This window comes from Gossypium raimondii, chromosome 11 (assembly GCF_025698545.1).
Source record: "Gossypium raimondii isolate GPD5lz chromosome 11, ASM2569854v1, whole genome shotgun sequence".
NCBI classification, from domain to species: domain Eukaryota; kingdom Viridiplantae; phylum Streptophyta; class Magnoliopsida; order Malvales; family Malvaceae; genus Gossypium; species Gossypium raimondii.
The window spans coordinates 5,998,217-6,023,609 of NC_068575.1; the positions used below are offsets into that span (position 1 = coordinate 5,998,217).

General features: G+C 30.1%; 2 protein-coding genes and 1 pseudogene across 3 annotated transcripts; all 3 read right to left on the reverse strand.

Moving 5' to 3' along the window:
* Positions 1-1,426: 1,426 nt before the first annotated feature.
* Positions 1,427-4,728, reverse strand: LOC105801634 ((+)-delta-cadinene synthase isozyme A-like; annotated as a pseudogene).
* A 3,008-nt stretch (positions 4,729-7,736) lies between these two features.
* On the reverse strand, positions 7,737-10,775 carry LOC105761217 ((+)-delta-cadinene synthase isozyme XC14). Its single transcript, XM_012578968.2, has 7 exons — positions 10,589-10,775; positions 10,162-10,429; positions 9,477-9,855; positions 9,144-9,362; positions 8,882-9,020; positions 8,353-8,601; positions 7,737-8,275 (listed from the first exon to the last, which is right to left on the reverse strand). The coding sequence occupies exons 1-7, from the start codon at positions 10,703-10,705 to the stop codon at positions 7,967-7,969; spliced, it is 1,680 nt and encodes a 559-aa protein (XP_012434422.1). The 5' UTR covers positions 10,706-10,775; the 3' UTR covers positions 7,737-7,966.
* A 10,254-nt stretch (positions 10,776-21,029) lies between these two features.
* LOC105761216 (zinc transporter ZTP29) lies at positions 21,030-23,830 on the reverse strand. Of its 2 annotated transcripts, none has more exons than XM_012578964.2 (6): positions 23,508-23,830; positions 23,343-23,424; positions 23,024-23,052; positions 21,703-21,788; positions 21,460-21,577; positions 21,030-21,297 (listed from the first exon to the last, which is right to left on the reverse strand). In XM_012578964.2, the coding sequence occupies exons 2-6, from the start codon at positions 23,355-23,357 to the stop codon at positions 21,252-21,254; spliced, it is 294 nt and encodes a 97-aa protein (XP_012434418.1). In that variant the 5' UTR covers positions 23,358-23,424; positions 23,508-23,830; the 3' UTR covers positions 21,030-21,251. The 2 variants fall into 2 exon arrangements, with proteins under 2 accessions (XP_012434418.1, XP_012434419.1); XM_012578965.2 differs by having other exon boundaries at positions 23,343-23,433; positions 23,508-23,829.
* Positions 23,831-25,393: the final 1,563 nt, after the last annotated feature.

Genomic DNA, 25,393 nt, shown 5'->3' on the forward strand with positions numbered 1-25,393 from the left:
GAAAAAAAGAGCTGGGGTCTGTATCCCGTTCTTCAAGCCTGTAATTTTGGGCTTTTCGATAATTTCTTTTTTCACTCATTTTTAATTTAGTTCGTGTATTTTTTATGACATCTCCTTCTTAATATTATTAGCATTTTTAACATATTTCTTTTTTTAATTTTTGATATTTTATAATTTTTAATTTAAATATTTTTAGTTTAGAAATATTTTATTTTATAATTTTTAATTTAAATATTTTTTTATTTAAATAATTTCAATAAATAAGGCAACGAATCGATTTAACATTAAGCCATTGATTTCATTGCTATGTTGGGTGAATATCATTGACTCGTGTTAAATATGGGACATCCTTCTAAAAATCGAGAAATTCAAAAATTCTCGTGTTTTGAAATAAAATATTTATTTTTGTGATTATTTGTTAATTATCGAAATATCATTTTTAAAATGTGTATGCTACGATAATATGTAATTTATCAAAATCCTCGTTTTTGTAAAAAAATTTGATCACAATTAAATATTAAATTGAAAACGTATTTTTGAAAATCAAGATAACGCACGTTTAACGATATACCAATTTTGGGCGTCGCGAGGGTGCTAATACCTTCCACGTGCGTAATCGACTCCTGAACCCTAATTTTCTCTGGATTTTGACGTGGACCTAAAATTGACTTTTTTTTTAGAAATTTTAAAAAAAATTAATTATTCTTCTAAAAAGAGAATTTAATAGGTGTCTGATCACACCTAAAAAAAAATCGGTGGCGACTTCTCTTTTTTTTTTAAAAAAATAAAATGGTGACTCTGTTTCCAAATTTTTAATAATCACCTCAACTAGCGCCCGTGCAAAATTTTTTGGGTCGCTACAGACAAAGCAAGATGAACTCCTCACACACCCAAAACTTAGAATAAAAAAACACGACTACACAATAAGTCCCTAACAAGACATCATCCCCAAGCCAAACACCATAACAAGCAAAACCCAAACCATAACAACTATACAAAATCGTAACAATCTCTTAAGCAATCACATGTTGCTATACTGTAAGTCAAGGCTCATTCACCATCATCCCATGTTGATATACTGTAAGCATTATCCCTTTGTAACACAATAACACAACTACCACTCATGATCCCTTGCAGTAAAACCTCAAAAAAAAAATCATTTGAGACCAAATCAGAACTGCACCAAAAGAACAACCATAAAACCCATTTAAATAACAATGCCTCGATTCATTCACCAACCCTGAAGTCTCAAGAAATCATGAGATTGATATAACACCTTAAACATAATATGACATGTAAAAGTGATACAAACATACATATGAATTATTGAGACGGTAGGATTTAAATAACTTCTTAAACACAATATAACATATAAAAGCAACATAAACATGAAATGGATCGCTAGATGATATAGATTCTTAATTCCTCAATAAGAGACTGAGATTGGATCAATGAGCAAAGAAGTTATCCCTTCTTTTGTATTTTTCCCAACATGTGTGTACTCATCTCCATTCTTGTAAATGAACTCGGTGACCCTTGTAAAATTGAGTATTCGTGTAAGAACTGGCCTTGGAACAACTTTGGATATCTCACTAAATATCAATTCCTGGTTTATATCTTTCCAAGCATTCTCGACTCTCTTCTTCAATTCACTACATGCTTCTTCTTTTGAAACCGCATGTTCTCTCATGTAGCATTCAACAGCCCTCTCTCTTGCTCAAACTATATATTTATATTAGTTTTATTCATCAAACATAAGTTATTGAAAATACTCTTTGAAAAATTAGAAAAAAAAAGATACCTTGTGTGAAGTAACATCATTCATGAGACGAATAGCAATGGAAGAAGCATCAATGATTTTAGGCTTGTTAGATGCCCAATTAAAAATCTCAGGCGTCACAAAATCCTCCATTCCAACAAAAGATGTGACAGTTAACATGATATAACCAGCAGATAAAACTCCGTTCCTCATATACTCCTCCATTGTTTGTACGTAATTTTGATTGTACCATTTGGCATCGAAAAAAATGATTCACACAATTGTTTAAACTATAAAAAAGAAAAAAAAAAGCGATTTAGGGATAATAAATTTTCAAGTTATAATCTTTCAAATATAATTTTTTTTATATAAAATAGAATATACTCATGTTAAACATATATCTATATTTAGGGATAATAAAATAACCTAAATCCATATGATGCAACCCTATAAAACATATTTTCTTTCTATAAAAATTGAATTGGGAGACAAGCAAAACAGGTTTTTAATTAAAATTTTAGAGTTTCCGCAGTGATAAGGTTTTGATTAAACTTGCATAGTCGTCTTATCTTAAAAAACTACCAAAATATTTTTTTAATTTCATTACTAATTTTATATAATTTAATTATAATTTTTAAAACTTCTATAAGATTTTATAAGATTAATTTTTTAGTTAGATATTTTAATCTTTTATATGATTTTATAATATGCATTTTATTTGAATTGTAAAAAGTAATACAACATAAAAATTGTTTAATATTTTTGGGGTGAGTTGGGTATAGTTGAGAAACAATTTTTTTTGTTGGATATAAAATTTCAAATAAAATTAGGGGATATCTGAGATGGTTTACTCCTATTACGAGAAAGGGGGCATGATAGAGGATAGAGCTTTGGTTCTAAATGATTGCTTAGAAGTGATAAAGTTATCCAAGTGGTGTCCAAGGTAGGAGGTATAGAAATTGGATGGAGTTGAGATGAATAGTCCCACTACGCCTCACTGCACTACGACTTGCCTCATAACCAGTCTTACTTATATTTGACACTTCCCTCATATAATATATGAGAAAAGGGTTACTAACTTTTACTGCTTAAGTAAAATCATTTAAAAGATGAGATAGGATACAAACATGCCACATCTTTCGCATATTTGATACGATATGATTTTCCTTGCTTAATCATTGTCTCCTCCTTTTCTCTATAATAATCTAAAAATGGTTTGTAAAATGATTTCATGTATTTTGGGAGTTGATCTATATAATCAACATCCCACCTGAAAATTTAATTAGAGAAAAGTTCAAAATCAAACATAATATATATGATTACATGAACGAATTAAATCAATTTTAAAATTTAAAATTGAATCGTGTGTAAATATATAAGTTGCTAACCTCTAAATTGCATTCGTGAGGAGTTGAAGTTCTTCAAATGTACCATATGCGTCATATATGTCATCCATTATTGATGCAATGACCATTGTTTTCACTAATATCTCCCTAGCAAAAGAGTATTGTGGCTCAAAATAGACTCCCAATATCCAAAAGTAACTTTCTACCAATCTATCTCGAACAAAAGGTAGTTTTGTAGTTAAGTCTAAACCTTTCTTCCACCTGAAACAAAACCCACATTATCCTAACTATGTACAGTTTATTATTAGGCATCAATTTGTCCTTTTAAATTAGGATAAACAATTAATGTTGAATGTTGAAGGAGTAATATATTGCCTTGAGATCTTGCTTAGCTCTTCCTTGTGTGAAATTTGTAACAAGTTGAAATCCAACTCTGCAAACTTCAACAGCGTTTTGTTATGTGAAGCATCGCCTTGGTAAATGGAAATGAATCGCTTAGCCTCCAACCTTGGCAAGCCCTTGCGGATGGATTGGTATAGAGCATGGGAGACTAAGGCTGAAAGGGGATATTCGATAGTGCCAGAAGCTTTGGCTAAACCTAGATGAGTGGTAGTGAAACCAAGCGCTTCTTCAAGTATATCTTCCCGTGCACACGTAAATGTGAAGCTTCATATAATTCGAGTAAGCCTTTCACATCACTTGTTAAGGACATGTTAAAGTTTCCATCATCATCTTTGAACTTGTGGAACCATTCTAATCAACCCAATAAAATATTATTATATTAATCATTGTAATATAGAAAAATTAAATCTAATATGGATCTCGATCTGGAGTATTGAATTGATTATTTATTTGTGTTATATTATAGAGTGAAAATTTCAAAAAATTATTTTATTTTTAACAATTTTGATTAGGTTGGATCATCTATTCAAGTTATGGGAGCTGGACAATTTTGTTGAATCAAAATAGTTATATTATTTTGTTGACCCTAATTAGCAGTCAAAACAATAAAAAACAAGATTTGACGTGAAAACGGGAAGGAAAATGGACTCACCACAAGGAACACCCAATCCGTTCTCTCTAAGCAATCGAAATTGAAGAGAGGTAGTCTCGAGAGTTTGGTCATCCTTATAGTCATGCTCATAAATATTGAGCAATACTTCCTCTATCTCTCTTTCAAAATGGTAACTCACACCCAACCGTTTGATTGTATCAATTAAACGCAATTTGTAGAGCAACTCATCATCCATCACTACCTTAATCATCCTCCTTACTTCTTCTTTCAGTTCTTCATGTTGTAGTTTAGTTTTAGCATCAACGTTCTGCAAAATTGTAATGTAGTACAATACGAAATCAATATAAACACGAAAACATATTTGCTCATGTGCAAACACTTGTATATATGTGATTTAAGCGTAACAATATATTAACGACTGATATTTACTCGTGTGAAAACACAGGTATGTATCTAAACTCTTTACCGTTGTTGGAGATGGAAGGAAAATATCCCCCCAAACGCAAGGATGAAACTTGGCTGTGGGACGCTTCTGGTTGGAGATGGATCCATGAGTTGAAGAAGGAAGCTTTGATGAAGACATTTTGTTAGATAGTAATTCTGTATGTGGGAAAGACTACGAAATGAGATGAATTGGTGTGAGGCAAAGAGCTCCTATGTTGAACTATTTATAGAACTTTCTCAGCATGACATCTTGAAATTGAACAGTATGTTCTGGTAAAAATCAATTGGCATAATGCCTTAATTACTTTTTTTTTAAAAAGATCAAAAAAAAAAAAAAGAAAGTTGTTAAAATTATTTTAAAAAATTGTAAAACTTAGAAATATATTATAATTTTAAAGAATAGTATTTTCATTAATTTCTTTATTTTTGACATATCTTTTCTCGATATTCTTACTTTCTTTTTAAAATTTTTAGTAGGATATCAATAATAATGTGGATAATTTAAAATAACGACATTTCGCACTCTTGTATTATCAAAACTATTTTTAAATTTTAATGCATTTTAGTGGTTTCATTTTAAATAAAATTAAACTCATGTTTACATTTTTTAAAGAAAACATGTCAAAAACAATTTTTTTTAAAATTAAAATAGTTCTACATAATACGGTTTAATGAAATTCATATAAATTATCCTCAAAATAAATAGGGTTAGTAGAAATGCCTAATTAAAAAATGAGCCTTAGGCTTGATGGTTAAGAGCTAGTCTTATATCCTAGAAGTTATAAGTTTGAGCTTTCTTCCTCCCATTTATTATTTTTTCAATTTCGGCAAGCATGAATAAATTACCATTGTCTCCCCTAGGGTTTACAAACCCTAGGTATATAATCAATTTTTATTTCGTAATTAAATTTTTCAGTTTGCCCCTTTCTCATAATTCTAATAGAATTGTTCTCCATACTCTTTTTTTTTTTTCTGTTTTTCTCCCATTCTTCCATATTTTCACTTTTGTACTTTAGATTATTTTTCTAACCCCTACAAAATCATCTCTCACTCATTGAGTTCTATCAGTATTTAGATTACCATCAATAACATCTGTATCTTTTTCAAGAAACGATAAATGCACCTTATTTCGATGATTAAATCTCGAATTTCCATAATATTAATGTCTGATATTAATCTTTAGGTTAGATTAATCGATCTTTATGAATCTTGCCAAATCTTTGATAATCTTACAAAAACCTTGATACCAACCTTTAATTCGTTTGTAAATGTTGTTTGAAAGATCAAATCTAGGTGAATCGGAGCAAAATCAAGCGTGAGGAACATTGATCGAACCCATGGTGAAAGGTGTGTATTTTTTATCAAGTAAATCGGGACAAACTATGTGTAGTTTAGGGCCAGACGATCCCCCACATAGCCATGTGCACCTGTAGATTTTAGGGACTTTGTGAACCACATGACCTCAGCCTGTTACACAGTCTGCCACACGACCATATCTCTCCTTTCATCTCTTCCTTGAAAGCTTGCAACTTGGCGTCCATCTTCGCTTCTAGTTTCGTATCTAAGAGGGCCAGATCACTTTGAATCTTTGCAATCTCCTGCTGTAGGCCATTGACCTCCTTTTGCAGATGTATGGTAACCCCTTCCCTGACCATGAAGATCGTGCTTGTTTTGATACCCTTGATGTGGATTGAAATTGTTCGGTAAGAATAAGAGAAATTAGGGAAAAAGAGAGTAGAGAAGAGGGAAATGAAGAGAGGAGAAATTCTTGTGTATTTTTCGGCATGCCTTTTCTGGTTCTCCATAACCAACATAGAAAGTGGAAAAACAACCGGGAAAGATGGTTCAAAAGTTTGTTACTAACAATAACACAACATTTAAGTAAACTAATACTTATGCCAATACGCCGCGTTTAAGCTAACTGTTGCTCCTTAATTAACTTGTTTTCATTGAAATAAAATGCACCGTTTTTCATCATTTCTGATTTTGGCCCATAACATGCTGCTGCTAAATAAGATATAAAAAGAATTAAGCTTACATTTTATAATTATTATAAAGTAATATTTTCCTTTAATAAAGAATAAAATCTTTATTATTATTTTCATCTTCGTCATCTTTGGAGATGTTGAATGTACAATCACGATTATTGGAAGGATTAGTCTTGGGTAGTAACTAATCTTTAAAAATTGTACATTGGGTCAATATATCTACATTCTATGCATTCTTTGTAGTATATGAATGATCATCTTGTTATCCAAGAAAATGAATGTTTTGAAAAACAAAATGAGAATTCGAATTCGTACAAGTGGCAGCCATGTTTTGGCTTGGGTAGTTGATGAATTTGCACAAGGTATCAATTTTAATAGCTTAATGACGTAAATAATGTTTTTTGAATAATAGAAATCACGGAAACATACCTAAAATGCCAACCCAATAACTCGGAGAATCGTCAGAATCCCCACAAATGAACAAACCCTACCATGCATATCCACATACAAAATTATCGACTTTAAAACATTTAAGGAAAAGGAAAAAAAGAAGATTAACAAAACAAAACAAAAAAAAAAGTTCCCAATTTTAACGGAAAGAAAACCCTAAATGTGAAATAATTAAGGGACGCAAAAACAAAAAGAAGGGTGCTGAAATCATTGAGGGAAAAAGGGTTACCTTTAAAACAAGAAGATCGCAGCTTTGATAACAGAGTGTAGATCGATTCAACCCTTGCTTTGTTTCTTTTGATTTTGAAGTTCTCCTGTGATTTCTTTCTTTGTATTTTAACCAAAGCCTTAGTTGATTTTAATATAATTTTTATAAACATATATTTTTATTTAATTTTTCACCCACTGTGAATATGCTACAATTTAATAATTTGTAATGTATTAATAAGTTTCTTAATTTTTTTTAGTTTAATTGAATTTGGATTGAATTACATTTCTACTTGGAGGTTGAATTAAGATTATAAATAATTAAGAACCCCATGTGATGGCCTAATGATTAAGGGTGTTTACCATCTAAAGTGTGACTTAGATTTGAGCTGTACTAGTCACGTTGGTTGTTCGGATTTTATCCTATTAATTCACAAAAAATATAAATAATTAAATAAATAGAGGTTAAGATAATGGTTCAATGTCATGTATATTAAATAATAAAAAATATCATAAAACACGTTAGATTTAAAATAATATGAGCTGATTTATGAAATCATTTATTATTCTAATATAATATACCATGAATTAAAGAGGTGTTAACACCTCAAACATAGTATGACACGTACAAGACACACAAACATACACTATGAATTATTGAGACTCTAGGACTTAAATAACATCTTAAACACAATATAACATAAAAAACCAACACAAACACGAAATGGATCGCTAGATGATATAGATTCTTAATTCCTTAATAAGAGGCTGAAATTGGATCAATGAGCAGAGAAGTTATCCCATCTTTTGTATTTTTCTCAACATGTGTGTACCCATCTCCATTCTTGTAAATGAAATCGAGGACCCTTGTAAGATTGAGAATTCGAGTAAGAACTGGCCCTGGAACAACTTTGGATATCTCACTAAATATCAATTCCTGGTTTAAATCTTTCCAAGCATTCTCCACTTGCTTCATCAATTCACTACATGCTTCTTCTTCTGAAACTGCATGTTCTCTCATGTAGCATTCAACAGCCGATGCACAGTGCCCTCTCTCTTGCTCAAACTATATATATTTGTATTAGTTTTATTCATCAAATATAAGTTATTGAAAATACTCTTGCAAAATTCGAAAAAAGGTACCTTGTGTGAAGTAACATCATTCACTAGACGAGCAATAATGGAAGAAGCATCAATGATTTTAGGATTGTTAGATGCCCAATTAAAAATTTCAGGTGCCACAAAATCTCCCATTCCAACAAAAGATGTGACGATTAACATGATATAACCAGCAGTTACAACTGCGTTTCTCATATACTCCTCCATTGTTGGAACATAGTTTTCATTATACCATTTCGCCTCCACAAAATAAGCTTCTGACAGTTGTTTAAACTATAAAAAGGGACAAAAAAAAAGGTCATAATAAAATTTCAAATTTAGAGTACATATGTATTAACTTATAATCCTTTAAATATAAATATTCTTTTTATAAAATGGAATATGCTCATGTTGAACATATATCTATATTTAAGGATAACAAAATAACTCCTTGTCTCCTTGCCAACTCCACTTATATTCGACACTTTCCCCATATGATATATGAGAACAGGGTTACTAATTTTTATTATTTATGTAAAATTATTTAAAAAAAAAAGATAAAATGCAAACGTACTGTATCTTTCGCATATTTGACATGATATAATTTTTCTTGCTTAATCATTGCCTCTTCCACTTCTCCATAAAAATCTAACAATGGCTTGTAAAACGACTTCATGTATTCTGGGAGTTGATCTATATAATCAACATCCCACCTGCAAAATCAATTAGAGAAAAGTTCAAAATCAAACATTTTAAATATTTTTTTTATATATAATTACATTAATTAATTGAATCGCTTTAAAATTGAATCCTGTGTAAATATAGAAGTTGCTAACCTCTGAATTGCATTCTTGAGGAGTTGAAGTTCTTCAAGTGTGCCATATGAGTCATATGTGTCATCCATTATTGATGCCATGACCAATGTTTTTGCTAATATCTCCCTAGCAAAAGAGTATTGTGGCTCAAAATACACTCCTAATATCCAAACGTAACCTTCTACCAATCTATCTCGAGCAAAAGGTAGTTTTGTAGCTAAGTCTAAACCATTCTTCCACCTGAAACAAAACCCACATTAGCCTAACTATGTATAGTTCATTATTAGGTATCAGTTAGTCCTTTTAAATTAGGATAAACAATTAATGTTGAATGTTGAAGGAGTAATATATTGCCTTGAGATCTTGCTTAGCTCTTCCCTGTGTAAAATTTGTAACAAGTTGAAATCCAACTCTGCAAACTTCAACAGCGTTTTGTTTTGTGAAGCATCGCCTTGGTAAATGGAAATGAATCGCTTAGCTTCCAACCTTGGCAAGCCCCTGCGGATGGATTGGTATAGAGCATGGGAGACTAAGGCTGAAAGGGGATATTCGATAGTGCCAGAAGCTTTGGCTAAACCTAGATGAGTGGTAGTGAAACCAAGCGCTTCTTCAAGTATATCTTCCCCATGCACACGTAAATGTGAAGCTTCATATAATTCGAGTAAGCCTTTCACATCACTTGTTAAGGACATGTTAAAGTTTCCATCATCATCTTTGAACTTGTGGAACCATTCTAATCAACCCAATAAAATATTATTATATTAATCATTGTAATATAGAAAAATTAAATCTAATATGGATCTCGATCTGGAGTATTGAATTGATTATTTATTTGTGTTATATTATAGAGTGAAAATTTCAAAAAAATTATTTTATTTTTTAACAATTTTGATTAGGTTGGATCATCTATTCAAGTTACTGGGAGCTGGACAATTTTGTTGAATCAAAATAGTTATATTATTTTGTTGACCCTAATTAGCAGTCAAAACAATAAAAAAACAAGATTTGACGTGAAAAACGGGAAGGAAAATGGACTCACCACAAGGAACACCCAATCCGTTCTCTCTAAGCAATCGAAATTGAAGAGAGGTAGTCTCGAGAGTTTGGTCATCCTTATAGTCATGCTCATAAATATTGAGCAATACTTCCTCTATCTCTCTTTCAAAATGGTAACTCACACCCAACCGTTTGATTGTATCAATTAAACGCAATTTGTAGAGCAACTCATCATCCATCACTACCTTAATCATCCTCCTTACTTCTTCTTTCAGTTCTTCATGTTGTAGTTTAGTTTTAGCATCAACGTTCTGCAAAATTGTAATGTAGTACAATACGAAATCAATATAAACACGAAAACATATTTGCTCATGTGCAAACACTTGTATATATGTGATTTAAGCGTAACAATATATTAACGACTGATATTTACTCGTGTGAAAACACAGGTATGTATCTAAACTCTTTACCGTTGTTGGAGATGGAAGGAAAATATCCCCCCAAACGCAAGGATGAAACTTGGCTGTGGGACGCTTCTGGTTGGAGATGGATCCATGAGTTGAAGAAGGAAGCTTTGATGAAGACATTTCGTTAGATAGTAATTCTGTATGTGGGAAACACTACGAAATGAGATGAATTGGTGTGAGGCAAAGAGCTCCTATGTTGAACTATTTATAGAACTTTCTCAGCATGACATCTTGAAATTGAACAGTATGTTCCGGTAAAAATCAATTGGCATAATGCCTTATTAATTACTTTTTTTTAAAAGATCCAAAAAAAAAAGTTGTTAAAATTATTTTAAAAATTGTAAAACTTAGAAATATATTATAAATTTTTTAAAATTTTAAAAATAAAAATAATTAATCTTTGATTTGACTTTTATGTATATGTCCACGTTAGCAAAGTTAATATTTGTTAAGGTTAGAATGGTATCGAGGAACCTCATATTAATAGCCCGTTTTCCGTTATTGTTATTTTGGGATTGTAATTATTAAGTATTTTTCTTGTTTTTATAACTTAGGTATGAAATTGTTTAGCTTGTTTATTTTAAAACATAAGGTTTACCTAAACTCGATATTTGCATGCTTTTAGGTTTAGAAAGCTATCACCTTAAATATTTTTGCTCCTTTATAAATACTTAAATGTTTTGATAAAAACTTTGTAAAACGTAATCGTTTTCTCAAAATTACACCTCAATAATATTGTAATGAATTGTTAATTAAAGTCGGTTTAAATTAATGAATATTTTTTCTAAAAACAAAAGAACAAATTTCATATGAATCCATTTGAGAAAAAAGTATGGCTTTACAGGACCACTTCGATGATCGGATGTAAAGCCTTCGACTTAGCCGAAACTCCTAGACCGGGTTGGAGGTGTTACAGAATCACAAGTGAAGTGATAAATAATTTGCATTCAAGTTTTAAGTTGACATTGACATTATTGCCAATGTAGGAGGATGTGGGTTTAAGAGGGTTAAAGCGTGTTATCCTCCATTTTAAGGATTAGGAAGGGAGTATAGGTAATTCGGGACATTGTACCAAAATTTAAATTAGATTATAAATAAACAATGTTAAAATATTAAATAGCCATATAATCACCATTTAAATTAAAATTTTAAGAAAAGTTGCAAAACTATGTAAAAATTAGGCATAATGACTATTTTGCCTTCCAAGTTTACAAAAAAAAAGGACATTTTGGTCCTTTATTTAATTTTTCGCCTATTTTAGTCTTTAAACTTGACAAAATAAATGCAATGTTAACTTTTTCATTTTTTTGGGTGATTTGATAGAATAAATGCAAGTTCGAGAGTTAAAAAGAGGCGAAAAATTAAATGGAAGCTGGTATTTTTTTTGGGGTAATGTTGGAGTGCTAAATAAGTCCTTATACCAAATTAATTCAATCAAATAAAAATAGAACTAAACTGTAAACAAAATAATTTTTATATGAAATTGAATCACAATTAAAGTGATAAATAATTTGCATTCAAGTTTTAAGTAGACATTGACATTGTGGTCATTACAGAAAGACGTGAGTTTAAGCGAGATGAAATGTGTTACGTTATCCTCCTTCCTTTAAAGGATTGAGAAGGGACTATGGATAATTTTAGCCATTGTATAAAAGTTTAAATTAAATTTTAAATAAACAATGTTAAAATATAAAATATCTATATAATCATCATTTAAATTAAAATTTTAAAAAACATTGTAGGACTATGTAAGACTTAGGCATAATGATTTTTATTTTTTTTGCCCTCAAATTTTACAAAAAAATGTCATTTTGGTCCTTTATTTAATTTTTGTTTATTTTAGTTCTTAAATTTTTTTCAAATCAACCCAAAATGAATGGACACGTTTATATTTGTTATCTTTGTTGATGTGACTTATATGTAGATGATATGTCAGATTTAATTAATTAAAAATTAAATAAACAAAACATTTTAAAAGTTATTTTAACTTTGTTACTTTTTAAAATATTTTTAAGGTATAAAATAAAGTTAATTCCTAACATTTACTCATTTTGTCATGTTAGTTCTTTTTTTTTCCTTTTGAATCACTTTGGTCCCTCAACATTTAAAATGTGAAATTGTTTTTTTTTTTTATGAGAACTTCGATTGAACGGTTCAAATTTTAACAATTTTAACAAGGGCAAAATTTATCATTACACCTATTTTTACTTAAATATGTTTTAAATTTTTTTCCAAATATGTTAGGGGTAAAATATTTATATTTATAAATATGTTTTCAATAAAAATATTTTTTCAAAATTTATTAAATTAAAATATATAAAACTATTCAAAACCTTATAGAAATAAGTATCTTTAAATTTAAGCAAATTTATACATTACTTAAATAAAAATTATTCTATAATTTTTAAAACTAATATTTTTAAAACTTCATTATAAAAAGCATAAAATAATTAGATATTTTTAATTTATATGCATAACGCAAATTAATATATATTACAAAGCCTAAAACTAATGTTTATATAATTTTAAATAAAATGAAAATCATGTTTAATATTTTTAAAGGAAAATGTCTAAAACATTTCTTTTACAGAACTACTTTTTAATTAAAATTATATTAATTAACACAGTTCAGAAAAATTTTAAATTAGTTTTTTTTAATTTCTCTAATCGTATATATATTATATATATTACAAATCATATTTCATAAGGTCTTAAAACCCAAATTTGATGTGTACAACTTATTTAATTATTTTTAATAATTTTAAATAAATAAAATTTAAAATTATAAGTAAAATTTGAAAAGGTTAGATTTTAAAATTTTATCTAAATTCTTTAGGTAAGAAAATAAAAATATATAAAATTATTATAAAAATAAATTATATTACCATAAATATAAACATTGTTTAATTATAATTAATATTTCAATTTTTAATCATTGGATATTTAAAAAATCATCCTTATAATTTAATTTAAAATTTATTTATAATTATTTCATTAAATTTAAATATTATCATAAAGTATGCATTAGTTAATTATCATTGGATATTTTATCTAGTATTTAAATTTTTTTTAAATCACTTGATAGTCACATGAAAATAAAAATAACCTTAAAATTACTTATTAGGATTTTTTCTTAAAAACACTTATTCAAAATCGTCAAGATAAAATAATTTTGTTTGTTGAAATATTTTTCTTAAAAACAATGTTAGCATTTTGATTGAAATGCTTAACAATTGTAACTATTTAGACTAACCGATAACATTATAAATGTAGATGGACTAAATTATGTCAAAAACAAAGTATATAAATTAAATCTCAAGTTTCAGGATAGTCTAGAGGTCAAAATTTACTTGTGGTCATTGCCTTATAATGTCAAGAAAAAGCGACACAAATCTAAAAAAATGGGAAGCCATATGTTAGTCTCTAATACTCTTAGAATATTCCAATCATATATAACTATATAATGTTTTATCTGAAAAATATAAGAACAAAATTATGTTAAAGATTAAAGTATATAGATTAAATCTCAAATTTAAACCTATTAAAGGGACTGAAATTAAAAATTAACTATTTTTATAAAATGCAAATGCATAGTAAAAATGTTGCAGTTAGGATCTGCTATCACAGTGGGTATACTGGAAAACCGTCGCAGATGGAACCTACTATCGTTGTGGGTACACACCAACATTTAATAGCAGATATATTGTCGATTCTTCCTCCTATCATATCAACCCACCTATGCAATGCATTACAATCAATTTGTAAATATTAGGCATAATGACTTTTAACCCTATACTTTTAGAATGTTACAATAACGATCTAAATATTAGGCATAATGACTTTTTTCCCCCTCCAACTTTATAAAAAAATTATTTTAGCTTTCCATTTAATTTTTAGCTTGCTTTTGCCCTTAAAATTTGTCAAATCACCCAAAAATGAACGAAAGAGTTAGCATTTGTGAACTTTGATAATGTGACAAACATGTGAATTGTCATGTGGATGATATGTTAATATTTAATTAATTTTTTAAATTTAAAAATTATTATACTATTTCAATAATTTTAATAGTTTTTATTTTTAAAAAATTATAAATTTTTGAAAATTTAAAATTTTTAAAATTAATTAAATGTTGACTTGTCATTCATGTGGCAATCCATATGTATTCCATGTCTACAAAGTTAAAAAAATGTGAATTTTTCTATTCATTTTGGAATGATTTGACAAAATAACGCAAGCTTGAGGCTAAAAAAGGCGAAAAATTAAATGAAGGGTTAAAAAATGATTTTGTCCTTTTAGCTCTCTTTTTTTTCTTTTGAATCACTTTGATTCCTCAACCTTTAAAATGTGAAATTGCTTTCTTTTGGATGGAAAAATTTTAACGACATTTGCAACTTGTGTGGTAATTTATATATACTTTATTATAACATAGATAATTTTTCTAAAAATTTAAGAACTTTTTTTTGAAATTTTGTGAATTATCGTGAATTGTCATGCAGTGGTCATGTTAATATTATTAAAACTTTAACAATTTGTTTAGTGTTTCCGTTTAAAAGAAAACAAATTTACTAAAATTTAAAGGTGGTAGGTAAAAAGATCCAAAAGAAAAGAAGAATATGTTTATTATTATGCTTATTTTCACTTGAATATGTTTAAAACATTTTTCGGGAAAAATATTTATATTTATAAATATGTTTTCAATAAAATATGTTTTTTTCAGAATTTTAAAACTAATATATATATATAAACTATTCAAAACCATATAAAAATAATTACCTTTAAATTTTATCAATATTATAAATTACTTGAATAAAAAATTATTCTATGATTTTTAAAATTCATTATAAAAATAATTAGATATTTTTTCATTCATATACACAATCAGGCATCGCAAATAAACCGTAAGATTAATGTTGATGTGAATAGTTGAAAATGACACTCTAAATGAATATTGCTTGTATTGTCAAAACTATTTTTAAATTTAATACACTTTTATTAATTGTACTTTAAATTAAATTAAAATCATATTTTTATAAAGAAAAATGTCTAGAAGATTTTTTTTTTACAATTTAAAATAGTTCTGCTTCATATTGTTTACAAAGCTACTTTTTAATGAAATTCGTAAAGTTATTCTAAAATTAATAAAGTTCAAAATAATTGTAAATTAGTTTTTTAATTTTTACAATCGTATATATTATATATATTACAAAATATTATGTTATAAGGTCTAAGACACAAATTTGATATGTACAACTTATGTAATTCACAGAGGATTCTGATCACATCCCAAAATATAGGGATTATTGTCCTCCCTAAAGACCATATCTTTTCTTTTTTTATTTTCAACAACATAGAGTAAAAGCACCAACTAAAATATATAGGGTTATGAGTAAACTCTTAACTTTCAAATACAGTTGTGTATATCAATCAATTTCTCAGGTCTATTCACGAATATGACAGTCTCAGATTTCAAGCCATATATGGGAGTTCCCTCGAACTCCCACCACTAGCACTGTAAATATATGTGGATTTATCACATTTGGTTTACAGTTTAAGTGCAGGTGAAATCTATTAGTGTATAAGGAAATGCAATCCTTCGTAGATAACATCTATCAAAGGGATTGTAAAAGCACAGTAAAAACATCACATTTAGGATTTGCTATCACTGTGGGTATACTGCAAGACCATTGCAAATGGAATCTACTATCACTGTGGCTATACAACAACGTTTAATTGCAGATATACTACCAATTCTTCCTCCGATCCATGCAATGCATTACAATAAATTCCAAACATCCAAAACATTTCAATATTCTACCTCATAACAAGTCAGTAGCAATGATGAATATAGTAATCATTCAATATATCAACAATTTAGGGCATACGATTTATTTCATCAGACATTTATATACATAACACATAGATTATTCACGAATCAAACAATCATCCGGGAACGACTAAAAACCATATTAATTTGCCCAATCGGGGACCTAATTTCCTGATCTAGTTCTCTACATAGCATTCAAACCTATAATTTAGGGACTGGTTTGAATGAAATATTAAAATTTAATGTCAAAATTGTAAGTTTTAAACCTTAGGAACCACACCGCGTGTGCGGTTCGAACACTTGAGCTGCAGGTGAGTCACACGACCATGTGAGATGCCTGTGTGTGGGGTCTCAGGTCGTGTGAAAGACAAAGGTGCAAGGGATTTCAGGGAGACATGGTCATGTATGTGACTGTGTGGACTGGGCAGATTCAAATTTAACTCGGTTTAGTCATAAAAGAACACCCATATGACTTTTTGAGGTCTTGAGCAATGATCCTTCATTCAAACTTGATCTAATCACCTACAATGGGTCTTCCAATCAATCCAAAACGCTAAGATTAATGACAATGTTCAAGATTTATCATCTAATCAAAATTTTTTAAGTTAATTCGTATTCAATGTGAAAGATCGACAAGAACGAGATGTATTCCAGATCTCAAGGGTTTAACAAAATTAGGTATGAGAATACTTACTATTCTTGACATGATTGAAACAAAATTGATGGCATTACAACGATTGGGTACTAAAATTGAATCGATTGAAACTTGATTTAATCTCGAGATTTCAACGAAATTTTTAGCAAAATCAAAGAGTTTTTTTTTTTTTGTAAAAGGGGGCTGAAGAGAAAATAGGGAAGAAATAGAGAGGATTAGGGTTCAATTTTGAGTTGAAATAGAATAGGAAGTCCTAGTGGGGTTAGGAAAGGATTTAATAGTTGGGGTTTGGAAAAATTGAGGGGTTGTTTGGCAGATGGCTCATTTTGGCCGAAATTCGAAAAAAGTTTTGGAGGAAACGACGTGGATAAAACTTAGTACAAGGTGGAAATTTAGATAATACTTCGGCCATTAGGCACCCATTTTATGGTTTTTGAATTCCACCACATTTAATAGATAAGCTATTCTAAGTTTGTTCCTTAAAGTGCAGAAAAATAAAAAAGAAAGGAGAAGTGTGGGTTTAAACCTTGATTTTTAGAACTTCACACCAAACTCTTAACCACTAATATTGAGATTTTTAAGATTTATTTCATAATGAATTTAAGAAATTTTTAACCCTATACTTTCATGATGTTACAAAAACTATGTAATTATTCAGCATATTGACTTTTAACCTTATACTTTCATGATCTTACAAAACTATATAAATATTAGGCATAATGACTTTTCCCCTCCAAATGTATAAAAAATTATTATTTTAGCTTTCCATTTAATTTTTAGCTTCCTTTAGTCCTTGAAATTTGTTAGATCACCCAAAAATGGATGAAAGAGTTAGCAGTGAACTTTGATAATGTGACAAACACATAAATTGTCATGTAGATGATATGTCAACATTTAATTAATTTTTAAATTTAAAAATATTATACTAGTTCAATAAATTTAATGATTTCTTTAAATTATTTTTTGAATTTTTAAATTTTTAAAAATTAATTAAATGTTGACGTGACATTCACGTGGCAGTCCATATGCATTCCATGTCTATAAAGTTAAAAAAAATGTTAACTTTTCTATTCATTTTGGGGTGATTTGACAAAATAACGCAAGTTTAAGGGCTAAAAAACAAAAGAAATTAAATGAAGGGTTAAAAATGATTTTTTTGTCAAGTTGGAGGCCAACTAAATTATTATGTTTATAAAGTAAATATGTTTTAAATTAGAACACTTTAAAATTTTAAATATATTTTTATACATAATTTTATAAATTGTTTTTTTTCAATTTACAATTGTTTAAAAGAGATTTTAAACTGTTAAAAAAATTAAATTTGTTTCAATTAAAATGTAAAACCTTTAATATAATTTTAAATAATCAAAACATTTTAAAAGTTATTTTAACTTAATTTTAAAAATATTTTTAAAACATAAAGATAAATTTAGTTTTTAATATTTACTCATTTTGTCACTTTTAACTCTTATTTTTCCTTTTGGATCACTTTATCCCTCAATCTTTAAAATATCAAATTGCTTTCCTTTGAATGGAAAAGTGATTAAATTGTTAATATTTTAAAATATTCATAACTTGTGTGACAATTTACATACACTTCATTGAAACATAAATAACAATATTTATGACTGACAGTTTTTTCATTTCTTTATTTTACATATATTTTTTCCATTTTTATTGTATAAAATTTGTTTTTGCCAAGAAAAAGAATTCGTGGAACATGTTAGTGTTAGTATTGTCATATTGCATTTAAAGCATTATATAAATTTATAACTTCAAAAAAAAAAAAAACTTTAAGAAACTGAAATCAATATCAAGCTAGTCATCGAAAAATGTCATTGGAAATTTTGATAGCATCTAGTGATCGGGAAATTAGTGAAGGAGACTCTAATTAAGACCGTATCACAAAGAAAGTTCGTTTCAAAGAGATGACCGAAGACGCTGTTGAAGATATGGTCGTCGATCTGAGTTTGAAGGCTGTGGTCTCTTGGGCCATTGTTAGGCTCTGGTATTATAAATGACGAAGATTTGGTCTTTGTTGAGGGTAATATTTTAAGATCCAACGTCAACGGAATCCCGACCATCGATTTTTCTGATCGTATCAAGAAATGGCTTGTTAAAGACATGGCAACTACTGTTGTTGTAAAGCTGTTGGGACTAAATATAAGGAATGGAGTTTTACATAGTCGGATCTCCAATTTGTGGAGGCCCTCTCAACCCTTTCAACTTATGGATGTTGAAAACGGGTATTACTTGGTTAGGTTTCAAAGCAAAGTTGACTACAATATGGTGTTTGGCTCAAGGGTCATAGGTTGTTTTTGGCCATTACCTCACTGTTCAACCTTGGACAGTTGATTTCAACCCGTAGAAGCCGTTTCCAAACATGGTCCTAGTGTGGATCCGCTTTCCGGGCATGTTGGGTTTTCTCTATAAACGATGAGTTTTAGAAGAAATTGGTAGCTTAAAGTAACCCGGTTGGATGTTAAAACAGAAAGTGGCGCAAGAGGACTGCTTGCAAGGATCCTGTCTTCGTTGACTAGGAGAAGCTACTCGTCTCGCAGATCCTTGTCGATGGAAAGCTTCAAAGGGTGGAGTTTGAGTCTCTGCCAGCCGTTTGTTTCTCCTGTGGCTGTTATGGCAACCTTAAGGACATTTGCCCTTCCAATGGTCCAGATCTGAATTTCGCCGCCGGAAAGGAGCAGGTTTCCTGTCCAGGCGTCGTTAAACCAGCTTCGGCGAGGATGGGGGATTCTTTTGGCCCATGGACGATTGTGGAACGAAAATCGTGCCAAAACCAGAAGGAAAATCGAAATCAAAAGCCAAAACTTTTTGATAAAGAATTAAGCAAATCTTGTTTTGAGGCGTTAAATTCACTGGATAGTGGGGCTGTTGATTTGGGGGATAAATTTCAAAGGAGAGTTTTGAAAAAAAAAAAATCTAGGTGATTAGGCTTAGGGCCAGTTCTTCATTGCTTTTGAGAAGTGTTTTTGAGAAATTTGAGTGTTTGGTATTGTTGTCAAAAAGTGCTTTTGAAGAATAAAATGTCCATTTTAGACATGACATTATAAAGTAGTAAATATATATTTAAATAATGTTAAAATTAGTTAATATTATGATATTTTAGTAAAAATATAAAAAAATAATTTATTATAACTTATTGCTAATATTTTAATATATAATATTAATTTTAAATATTTCTTAGTAATTAATATTAATTATTTATAAAATTTAATATATTTAAAATTTAAATATAAAAATTAAATATTTGTAATTAGATATTGATACAATTGTATTATTATAAAAATTATTTGTAAAAAAGAATCCATTTCTAATTTGTCCAAGTAAACAAATGGATGAAATTGCATAGAATTCGGTAATTTCATTTCATTTCCCATATAGAAATCGACTTGTTTTAACAAACAGTAATCAAAGCACAATAAGAAGAAAAAGTGATTTGTTATGAACATGGTGTTGGGGTCAATAGTATGGCAACTCAACCTTTCAATAGCCAGACAAGTGTTTCGAAATTTATTAAATTTAAAATAACTCGATCTATTTAACATTTTGACAAAGAAAAGCTAAATCCTTAAAATCGAATGATTTAGATAAAATATAATCTGCATTTGAGCATTAACTTGGAACCTTTTAAAATTTAAATTGGCAGATGATTAAAATTTATTTTTTAAATTTTAAAATTTTAGTTAAATTGTTAATCTTATAAAAATTATTTTTGTTAAATTCAAGTTAATTGAAACATTTTTAATTACATTGTTATTAAAGGGACTTTTTATTTAAAAATATCACACTAACCAATTTAACAAATACAATTAATAGTGTTAACAACTAATCTAAAAATGTGCCAATTAGAGATGACAGATTCAATAAAAATCAGATATAACAATTCTGAATTTGCACCTTGTTAAAGAAATAAAATGAGGTTCGTAAGGAAATTAAACAGTCAAGTATATAAAAGTACAATATCCATAAATTTATTTGTAACCCCCTCTTTTTTTTCCCATTTTCAATGTTCATGTTGTTACAAGGAAACAAATTCAAACTGGGGCTGTGTTCATCCTTTTTGCTTTTAAGACATCTCATAGTTTGGATAAAATTATCAGAGAAATCAACTAAAATAAAACATCTTGGTTCAGGAATTTACAACATCTTTTTGCTCATATGGAAAGAGGTTACAAGCTCATGTCCTTCGGTAAGCTTAGTTCGAGAAAGTATAGGCTGCAGACAAAACCAGAACGAGATACGTCAAAGTTCGTAAGAAAACAAACATATATAATGCAAGTATCATTGTTTGTGCACGATTAATCTTTCGATACGAAAACGATAATCAAAGTGCATGTGTACATACGAGCTAAGAACCGAATATTAGAAGTTTGTTACCTTGCAGACATGAAAGCCATCCCGAAGAACACAGCCTTGACAGCTTGCTTCTGCCCGGAATAGTCAAATACCAATGGCAGCATTTCATGTAATGTTAGGAAGGCCATCACCCCACCAACTGAAAATTTTAAACATAAATTTAGAGTAGGTTTTCACTAGATGATAATATCAGAGAGCACAGTAAACCAGATTCTTTTTTTCCCGAACCAAAATCCAATACGAATGATTGATGGTACGACAAACCTGATCCTAACAAGCCCTCGAGAATTTCGGGACTTAAGCTGCTCGGGAACAGATAAGCTCGGGACTTAAGCTGCTCGGGAACAAACCTGATCCAATACGAATGATTGATGATACTTTAACTTGCACTCTTTAGCATGAATAAATATTCTTTGATAGAACAATGAATTAATAATAAATATATCAATACAGAGCAGGGTTTTTTGATTATGAATCAACAATGCAGATATGCTCTCTCTGCTTCGTGGACTGCTCTCAGTCATTCTGTAACTTTATGAACTTTGAACAATGGATCAGGACCAGCATTTGCAACTCCATGACACCATGATATTTTACCATTAAAATGGGGTTTAAAATTTTAATCAATATCTTATGAAGTTTTATTGAGAGAGAAACAACAGGAGGCAAGAAAATCTATCACGTTTAGATTAAGGATTTGTTTTACATCAATATTACATTGAACAAGAAAGAGAAAATAAAACAACTAGCAATGGAGAGAAGGTGCAAGCAACAACCTCCTTTTAACGTGACATTCATATTAGACATTCATACGAAATGAACTGCAGCTCTTTTAACTTCTGTTTCCAGCAGGAAACAAAACTAGACTCACTCCCACAGTGTACTCCCCTCTTTGTTAAAATTTTTCTAAAAAAATAAAACACCTTTCTAGGCCTTGTATGTAAGTTATAACAGTGACATTCCAAAGGGTGCAGAAGGAATTAAAAGAGGCAAGAAAAAGCTGTGAATTTTCAGCAACCAAACAGACAGTAAAAGAGGAAACAAATAAATAAGACAGATACAGTTTGTGTTCTTTTCACATATAGTTGTCAAGCTACCAAACAAATCTAAGATTATCTCCAAGACATGATCTCCAAGAAACAATTTTAACGGACTAAATGAAAAAGAAAAGAATACAACTGTTTGATCTCCAAGAAAATGGAGGAAACTAAAAGTTCATTATCTCTTTCACTCTTAGCTTTCTAATTTCTAAAAAGTAAAAGTATAACAACTTTCAGAACAATAACACAACAGAAAATATACTCGTGGATTTTCAGACCTCATAAAAACGGATCAACTTCGTTTAATACTAAGATTTTACGCACTGTTGTTCAAAATAAAAATAGTAAGTAAATTTTAACTTGCTTTATAACCCTAAATTCAGTCCTTAATAAAGAAAGTAACTAAAAACTTTTCTGATTAGATCAAAATTAAATTAAATCATTGAGAAAACAAAAAAAAAATGCAATGGTATTCAGTATTCATACTCTTTTTCCTACATTTTCTCAGCATCCAAACAATCATAAGAACTACAAAAAGTACTCACCGAAACGTAGTCCTCCACATCATCAATTCCTTCCAAGACGATTCCGGAAGACGATGCCGTTTCACCGGACATTGTCACGAAACAAAAAGGAAATATACGGAAAAAAATTAAGTATCAACAGGGAAACTGAAATTTAACCGAATCCGAAGAGAAATTCCACTGCATCGCGTTTTGTTTTTCTAAGTATAAAATCTTCTCTGTTTTTTTTTTTCAGAGGTTGAGAGGTCTTCAATAACCCAGCCCCGGCATTTTTTCTTTTCAGAAAGAATCTTCTTGACTAGGGGCCGGCTTTTATATGTAAAAGAGATTCAATCCTTACCCGGAAAGTAACCATTGTTGTCTCTTACTCTTTTCGCTCGATGTAGGAGATGAAGGAAGCGTTGACAACCTAAGTTTATCTCCTATCCAATCTTCAATCAATTACGAAAATCAATCCCAGACAAATAAAAATATACAGAAGAAGAGAAGAAAAAGATAAACTCACCGGCAGAGGGCAGAGGGCAGAGGAACAAAGAACCAACAGAGGGCAGGGATGAGGGCAAAGAATCAGCAGAGAGCAGAGAGCAGAGAGCAAAGAAGGGCGTTCGTGTGTGGCTAAAAAAGTAAATGAACCAGCCCAAAAGCACTTTTTGGCTGAAAAGCTAAAAATTTTCACTTCTCCATCTGGCCAAAAGCACTTCTCAGCTTCTGAGAATTTTGTCACTTTGTCACTTTGTCATTTACTCATTGTCACTTTTAACTCTTATTTTTTCCTTTTGGATCACTTTATCCCTCAATCTTTAAAATATCAAATTGCTTTCCTTTGAATGGAAAAGTGATTAAATTGTTAATATTTTAAAAATATTCATAACTTGTGTGACAATTTACATACACTTCATTGAAACATAAATAACAATATTTATGACTGACAGTTTTTTCATTTCTTTATTTTACATATATTTTTTCCATTTTTATTGTATAAAATTTGTTTTTGCCAAGAAAAAGAATTCGTGGAACATGTTAGTGTTAGTATTGTCATATTGCATTTAAAGCATTATATAAATTTATAACTTCAAAAAAAAAACTTTAAGAAACTGAAATCAATATCAAGCTAGTCATCGAAAAATGTCATTGGAAATTTTGATAGCATCTAGTGATCGGGAAATTAGTGAAGGAGACTCTAATTAAGACCGTATCACAAAGAAAGTTCGTTTCAAAGAGATGACCGAAGACGCTGTTGAAGATATGGTCGTCGATCTGAGTTTGAAGGCTGTGGTCTCTTGGGCCATTGTTAGGCTCTGGTATTATAAATGACGAAGATTTGGTCTTTGTTGAGGGTAATATTTTAAGATCCAACGTCAACGGAATCCCGACCATCGATTTTTCTGATCGTATCAAGAAATGGCTTGTTAAAGACATGGCAACTACTGTTGTTGTAAAGCTGTTGGGACGAAATATAAGTTATAGAGTTTTACATAGTGGGATCTCCAATTTGTGGAGGCCCTCTCAACCCTTTCAGCTTATGGATGTTGAAAACGGGTATTACTTGGTTAGGTTTCAAAGCAAAGTTGACTACAATATGGTGTTTGGCTCAAGGGTCATAGGTTGTTTTTGGCCATTACCTCACTGTTCAACCTTGGACAGTTGATTTCAACCCGTAGAAGCCGTTTCCAAACATGGTCCTAGTGTGGATCCGCTTTCCGGGCATTTTGGGTTTTCTCTATAAACGACAAGTTTTAGAAGAAATTGGTAGCTTAAAGTAACCCGGTTGGATGTTAAAACAGAAAGTGGCGCAAGAGGACTGCTTGCAAGGATCCTGTCTTCGTTGACTTGGAGAAGCTACTCGTCTCGCAGATCCTTGTCGATGGAAAGCTTCAAAGGGTGGAGTTTGAGTCTCTGCCAGCCGTTTGTTTCTCCTGTGGCTGTTATGGCAACCTTAAGGACATTTGCCCTTCCAATGGTCCAGATCTGAATTTCGCCGCCGGAAAGGAGCAGGTTTCCTGTCCAGGCGTCGTTAAACCAGCTTCGGCGAGGATGGGGGATTCTTTTGGCCCATGGACGATTGTGGAACGAAAATCGTGCCAAAACCAGAAGGAAAATCGAAATCAAAAGCCAAAACTTTTTGATAAAGAATTAAGCAAATCTTGTTTTGAGGCGTTAAATTCACTGGATAGTGGGGCTGTTGATTTGGGGGATAAATTTCAAAGGAGAGTTTTGAAAAAAAAAAATCTAGGTGCTTAGGCTTAGTTTGGATGGGCGGTATTTACCTCCGGTGGGGTTAAAAACAATAGTGGCGGTGAGATTAGTTACTGTAGCGGTGAGATTGGATACTGTAGCAGTGAGATTAGAAATAATGGTGGAGTGTGTGTTTGGATTCAAACGCAGCTGTAG